Consider the following 7,531-nt stretch of genomic DNA (forward strand, 5'->3'; position numbering starts at 1 on the left):
CAGTAGATTTATTTTCTTTTCTGCTTTAGTTTCAAGGGAGGCACAATGCTTAAAATTAGCAAAATCTAAATTTATGTAGAGAAGGGAAACTAATACATGACTGGATCCCTGTGTGTTTAGTAACTGAACAGAAGCTATTTTACAAGCAGCAATTCTTTAGGTGATTACTTAGCAACAGGCTAATTTCTGTTTTTATTTTAAGAACCACAAGAATGCTGCTTCGCTTTTAATGGAGAGTGACCGGCTGATCAATAGCCTTCCCCAAGTAAAATGGACAGAGACAGCTGTGGCCTTGGCATCCAGGCTACAAGAAGAATGCGTAACATTTATTGTGGCAAACTTCCTACATGTCGTACAAACTGAAGGCTTCTCTATTTTTTTGCAGGTAAAAGTGCCCTCAAGTTATTGCGTGCTTTCTGGTAAACTGAATTGTATCACACTTTGGATAGTTCAGACTGCTAAGTAATCAAAAGAGTTTCAACTTTTGCTTTAAAGTACAATTCTGTGGAAAATAATAAAAAAAAAAAGGCAGTGCTGAGTTTTTTGGGGGAGTGGTTTGGGTTTTTTCCCAATGCTGTTTTAAAGTATATTAATACATTGATGTGCAGGGTTGATATTGCACTCAGGTTACGTGTCTCAGTTAAGCAAAAACTTTATAATCAATTTAGTGAGGCAGTTTCTGTGTTGCAAAGAGAAAAAGCGTTCAGACTCATAGGACAGCAGCCTGTACTTACAAGAATGATTAGGACTATGAGCAGTCTGCTCAAGCTTCTGCTGATTTTTGTTGTTAGTCGTAAGAACGTGGTGATGCTGCAGGCACGGTGAGAACGTACCTGTCATCTCACTGGTTCATTTCTCTCACAAAAGCTGGTTTTAATATGTATAGAGGATGAAAATTAATAAGGAGGTATTAAAACATTTTTGTCTTTGAATCTAGAGTTGCGTGTGGCTGTAAAGTCATCACAGTGTGCTTGTTCCTAACATTTGGGTTAGTGCGAGGCCTCGGGATGATTTGGTGGAGCCTGGAGGGGGGTGGGGTTATGGAGTGGATACAAAGGAAGATGCTCAGCTTTGGAATACCTCCTGCCCAGCCACAGCAGATCCTCTCTGCTCTGTGACGCTCTTGCATCTGAAGTACGCTCTTTTGTTTTAAACGGCTGCCTTTTGTTGTTTCCTCAGGCACAGGCAATGAGCAGCAAACCTGATCTTCTAGAACTAATTTTTAATGCAATCGAAAAAAGTATTAATAATGAAAAGAGCTGCTTGCTTCTTGTAGCTGTGGATACGTTGTTGGACTCCACAAATGTGAAGGAGATGGTAGGTTTTTCAATGTGCGGTGTTTTGTAGGAAAAAGTATTCTGGTATTGCTTCATGTAATGGTTCAAATCTGATGGTGTGGTTTGAGCTCAGGTGGCTCAGTCCACCAGTTGAGTGCACACAGAAAAGCATCTGCATAAATCCAAGGTCCTGTTGGAAGTGTAGAAAATCCTGGCAGTTGTTTACTGGATATTAACACTTTTTTCCTTTAAAGAGAAACCCTATCTATAGCAGTAAAAAAAATTGTGTGTCACTGAGAATGTAAGTCCCATGGGCACCACGGCTCTGTTGATCTTTGCTATCACTTTAGATTTGTCATGAGAAAAAACGTATCAAAGTGTTGCATTACCTTTAAACTTACAGGGGAAGAGATTATTCTGCTTCTCTCTATGTATATTTGCTCCCCTTTCTGCAAAAGTCAGAGCTGTGTTTGCTTTTGGTGAGGACTGTCCTCTGAAGCAAGGACTGACTCTTAATCTAGTGTGTGTTTTTTGGACTGGGGGAGGTGTCAGTCTCCATGTGTGTAACACACCATGTATATCTGCACAATCTAAGTAATATTTAAGCTGTGGTTGAATGTCATGCTGGGGATAATTCATTAATAGTGCGACGTACTGATTGAAATACAGAATGATGCTACAAGGAAAGAACAAAAAATAAATGCGACATTAATTACTGCAATCTGGTGCTGTTGTAGATCTTCCTGGTAAAAGCAATGAAAATTTAATCAGATACATTCTTTTTCCCTAGAGTCTTTGACCTTGTTGTGACACAGCTGACGGTAAAGAGCTATTATGGGGTTAATTTAAAAAAAAAAAAAGGCAAGGGCAAAAAGAGCAACGTGGTGTTTTCTAGCGCTGTAGTATGCCTGGGTTTTAAAGGACTGCAAAAAATGACTGTGGTGGGCAATAATCCTTCAAAAACAGCATCTCCATCCAGCAGACCATTATAAAATATAAGTGATGACATCATTGATCTAGCTTAGGGAGTAAGTAGATTCTGAAAGGAATAATGACTGGTTGCTATGACAATATGCCCCTCGCCAGCTGCTGATTTGTTACTTGAACACAGGGTTTTACGTGCAAGATCCAGGCTCTGCGTGATAAGCTCTGGGTCTTCCTGGTTCAGTCTTTTTATGCTGTTCGTCACACAGAAGGCTGGAAGCTGATGAGGCCAGACCATCAACAGAAAATACAAGCAGGTATGTCTGGCATCAAATGGCAATAGAATTTTGTAGCGATCTGTTTAGTAGAGAAAATGTAGGGGGCATGGTGCGGCCAGATACAAATGAAAGCAAAATTTGTGATGCTCTATCACAAAGTGAAGTGGCATTTTAGAACAGAGGCGTGATGCTAGTTTCAAGCATGGAAATCAGTAAGTCATTTTCTGTGAAAAGTCTCCCCTGCTTTTCTTTCTAGGAGTGTATATAACAGGAACCAAAACCCTGTAGGTCGATTCTATTCTTATTTACAGCGACTCTAAAGTATTGGAAATACTGCAGTAGGATTAAAAACCTTATCTGTCTCATTTTTAAGGAGATAAGCCATGTGGATGAATTAGATTTGCACAAAGCAGATTATCCATTCTATGAATTCAGTTTCTACCCTTTATCGTTTCCTCCATAATGTATAAATACTGCTTGTCTCTTGCATAATGCTGATCTTGTGCACCGCGTGGAAATGCAGACAGCTTGACTTCACAGTTGATTGGTATTGTGATATTGTGTGTGCTGCTGCAGACAGCCCCCGAGGAGCCGCATGGTGTTCTCTCAAAATTTTAACAGGCAGCGCTTCCAACAAAAAGGGGGTTTTGTTCTGAAGGTTTCTTTGTTTTGGAGTACACAAGTGTTCAGAGGGTGCGGAGCTGATGATGGAGCTCAGGGTATGGTTGAATATTAGCTCTGACAGTACAGTGTTGTAACAGAAAAGAATGTGTTGAAGACTTCTCTAAAATCAAATCACTTTTGATTCAAAGGAGAGAAACGTTTTGGTGTCCTTTCTGTTAAAGACATTAGTAGCTAGGATATGATAGTTGTAAAATTGTTTTTACACTGATAGGTAGATGAAAAAATTATTCTACAATTACATGCTGAGAGAAAGATGCAGCGACAGCCTTTGTAAGCGTGGTTTAGGTATGTAGTCAAGTATCTCACTGCTACTGTATAACACAGGTTTATGAATTTTTTTGGGGTTATAAAATCCTTCAGAGGCTGAGGAGCTGGCTTTAGAGACAGGAGTGGTTTTTCTTGCTGAGGGGTGTTCTGTTCTGTTCCTAGGATGATTGTGTCTTTATTGTGAATACTGTTTAGGCTGCTTTGCACTAGTGCTCGCAATACAGAAACAATACTTAAGGCTGAGGTGTGCCTTACTTGTCCAAACTCCATCTTGCCAGAAATTGTTCTGTTTTCTTTTAGATTAAATTATTACTCAGACCTAGCATACATTTTATATGTAAACAGGCTGCAGTGTTTGCATAAATGATCTGGTTTTAATTTTAGGCAAAGCAATCACACGATTGTTGTAGAAAAATTTTAATTTTCAGGTGAAAAATGTCTTGGAAAACTTAAATCAACTTTTACCTTAAAGATTTCTGGTAGTGGTTTATCTTCTAGACATTTACCCTATATCGAATTAGAATGCTATAATAGAGGAGAAAAAATGCCAAAAGAAGACAGATGATACTGTGGTATTTTTCATTTACAATATGTCTTGTGTTTTCTTAGGCACAAGTTTATATGGATTTTGTCTTAATATATTGGTATGTATTAATGTGCAGAGTCATTGCTAGAAAAAGGATTAGATCCCTGGGGTGCCATTTTCAGCATACCTTTTGTGTGATTTTTACAGACCTATATCAAATAATCTTTAGTATCTTCAGTAAGAATTCAGCAGAATTTTTGTTTGTGTTATACACAGATACATTTTTTTTTTTTTTTGGTATGTATAAACAGTATGTCAGAACATGAGGCACTGAATGCTTAAATTTTTTTAAACCCATATTTTGCAAAAGCTTTTTTCCTCTGAAACATTACTACAAACAAAAATGAAACCTTATCGACTGTGGGTCTGGACAGTGTCTATAAATATCCTTTTTGTATTCTGCAAGCACAATTGATTTAAAGGCTTTATTGAAAAAAGCTTCCCTCCCGGAGCAGAGCAGGCAAAAAAAAAAAAAGAGAAGGCATTCACTGCCTGAAAATCCCACATGACAATCACAGGGATAACTCTCATGACATTGCGCTGCATGCTCTCTAAAAAGGCACTATGATCTTACTGTGTACATCTAGATACTTTGGCTTTACTGCTTTTGAAAACTAATAGAATTTACCTGAATGTAATTCATCTCTTTAAGTAGTATTAATAAATAATCTATAAATTACATCACTTAAAATTCATTAGTGCTCTAAATTTGGAGGTCTCTTTCTTGTAAACTGTGTACACTTTTAAAGGTCTCAGTGCACTGCGAGCTTTAAGTGAGCTGAGCTGGGAGAAGCAAAAGTGTCTTACCATGGAAATGGGCAAACAGGAGAGTTCAGTCACTTGCTTATGGCCATGTGACCTCATCACAGACACCACCTTTTTTGTTCTGAGCATAAACCCATGTATTTCCACTTAACATTTGCCATGTCACCTGTCAGTAATTGCAGGATCCAAAGAACTGCTTTCTGATTTCGGATGATGTTAACTGAGTAGGCTGAATTGGTTTCTGCCTCTCTTCTTTCTTGCTAAATAGTAAAGAAATTACTTGTTCTTTTTACAGCTGCATTTGACAAGGGTGATGACCGAAGACTTGGCAAAAAGCCTGTATTCACTAGTTCTCAGGTAAACATTTATATCCAAATCAAACAAAACTATTTTCAGTGTGTGCTTTAAATAAAATATTAATTTTTCACATTATTTGATGGAACTTGCTTTTGAAAAACGTGTCATTTCTGTGAACTGTTATTTCTGCACAATCAGTAATGTCCATTACTGGGAACATCTTAGGACTCAGCCTATGCTCTGCTACATTTTCAAACAGATAAGCTCAAATAAAAGACAGGAATTTGCATTCAGAATCTCACATTCCCCCGTAGCTATGTCATGAAACTGATCTGTTTCCCAGAGCAAATGGTTTGCTACTGAGCTAATGAATCTCTGCTGTTATCACAAGCCACCGCAGCACTCGGTCTGCTACACTCCCTGCCCTGAAAAAACATTTTTAGTGCCCTCATCGAGTCTTCTGTTGACACTCATGCTCAAACCTATGTCGCTCTTTGGTAGAAAAATAGTATAGGTTCCACATTACTTGATGGTCTTGACACATTGCAGTGACACTGCTACCATAAAGATTCCATTTCCTGGATTTAATTCTCCATGTTCCAGTATGTATCTTTACTGAATTAATTAATATTGTCACTTATCCATCACTCAGACACTTAGACATGTCTATATCCTCTATAGAGAGTGAGTGGTATTTCACATGAGATTTCCTAGGCACTCTAGTTATTTCTGGTACTTTTAAATCTTTGAAAGCCAGCAATGTCAGCTAATTTTTAATATTTTTTTTAATTTCTATGCTGAATCTTGTTGTTTTAGATTCATGTACTGCTTAAAAAGAAATGGAAGATTATGGATAATTTGGTATTAAAAATGGCTTCTTTTTTTTGGGTTTTGGTTTTGTTATGTTTGGTTGGTTGGTTTTTTTGGTTTTTTTCTCTTGATGCCTTTTTTTTTCTAGCTAAACAAATCTAGTACTGGATCTGCTGGTACAAAGAATACTTCCTGGACAGAACACAACAAGAAAGATTGCTGGAGAGGTTCTTCCACTAATCAGGATAAAATGAAATCTGATGGATTAGGAGCATCTGGACATACATCAAGCACCAATAGAAACACTGTTAATAAGGCTTCAAAGCATGAGGATGTAAAGGGGAAAGATGGCAAAAAAATAGTTTCCAAGATTACTAAGGATTCAAAACCTGGGGAAAAAGCTGCTTCACCAAAGGCTAGAGCTGTTATAAAGACAAAAATAGAAAATAATGGAAATGTGAAGGCTGAAAGCGTGCTTACCAAGCAAGATGTAGAGAAAACATCATCTGCAAGTGGACAAAAAAATTCAGGAAGTGGCAAAGGACTAAAGAACCATGAAGGAAAAACTGCAGGTGCCAGGCCTAAAGTGCTGACAGTAACCTCAAGTGTCCAGATCAAAACAAAACCGTTGAAGAAAACCACAGGGAAGGAATCTCCCTCCTTAGTGACTGTGGCAGGAACTTCCAGCAAGTCAGCAAACTCGAGCATTGATATCCAGACTGCCGGGGAGCAGCCAGAGGAACCCAAAGAGGAGAAACTGGTAGAGGAAGGGAAAAAGCAGACTGGTAATTTTTTTTTTATTATTATTCTTTTTTTTAAAAGTCCCCTTCTGATGTGTCCCAGGCTGCCTATACACTGAAAACCAGCCTAGGAAGCTTTAAAGGAAGTTTACTATAGACTGATGAGTCACTTTCTTCCCCTGTCAATGAATATTGACTTGAGATAAGAATATTACATTTCTCCTCTGTTAGCTTTATTTTATGATCAACTCATAGCCATAGAAAATGGTAAGTTTTACAAGTTCAGCATCTATGCCATTTTCAGTAATATTTTTCAATTATTTTCAATGATAGCTTTTCAGTACTTATGCAATGCATTTCCCCCTGTAATTAACCTTGAATTTACTTTACAACAGTGAAAACAAAGTCATCTGTGAAGACACCAAATGGAGTCGCCAACAAAAAAAAAAAGACTGAGCTTGATGCTAATACCACAACAAGCAGGTATGTTACAAATGAATATGCTGCTTTACAGATGTGTGTGTGTTTGTGAACATAAGTTTCAGGTGAACTATTAAACTTGCTCTTAAATCAACGTGTTCTTTTCAATCTGAGAATGGCTGTTGCATGTTACTAGCAAAACAATTGGAGTTAGCTATTGGAAACACTGCTGTAAAGATCAATTGGTTTGGCTTTTGTGTTGGATTGTTTCATGCTAATCATTTTTAAATTCTTATAGGTCATTCAGAATTCTGCATGCTGGAACAGTTAATGACTACACAAGGTGGTGTAAACTTATTGTTTCTGGGATAGCTTTCCCAGAAACTCCTAAGTTTCTGGGATAACCAGACAGGAAGACAACTGAAGCACTGTGAAACTGTGAAATGGGTCATTTCTATATGTGTGTGTGTGTGTGTGTGTGTA

At 37.8% G+C, this 7,531-nt stretch overlaps 1 protein-coding gene across 1 annotated transcript in view; it reads left to right on the plus strand.

Annotated features, from left to right (window-relative positions):
* Positions 1-7,111, plus strand: part of BTBD8 (BTB (POZ) domain containing 8) — a gene marked incomplete at its 3' end in the record, with an annotated part of 19,324 nt that extends 12,213 nt beyond the window's left edge. Inside the window, exons 8-13 of the mRNA XM_010180313.1 lie at positions 203-385; positions 1,180-1,317; positions 2,389-2,518; positions 5,077-5,138; positions 6,037-6,673; positions 7,024-7,111. Of these exons, the coding sequence (XP_010178615.1) occupies positions 203-385; positions 1,180-1,317; positions 2,389-2,518; positions 5,077-5,138; positions 6,037-6,673; positions 7,024-7,111 (1,238 nt within the window). The remainder of the gene's footprint in view (positions 1-202; positions 386-1,179; positions 1,318-2,388; positions 2,519-5,076; positions 5,139-6,036; positions 6,674-7,023) is intronic.
* Positions 7,112-7,531: the final 420 nt, after the last annotated feature.

Source organism: Mesitornis unicolor, unplaced genomic scaffold (assembly GCF_000695765.1).
Source record: "Mesitornis unicolor isolate BGI_N332 unplaced genomic scaffold, ASM69576v1 scaffold52522, whole genome shotgun sequence".
In the NCBI taxonomy this organism is placed as follows: domain Eukaryota; kingdom Metazoa; phylum Chordata; class Aves; order Mesitornithiformes; family Mesitornithidae; genus Mesitornis; species Mesitornis unicolor.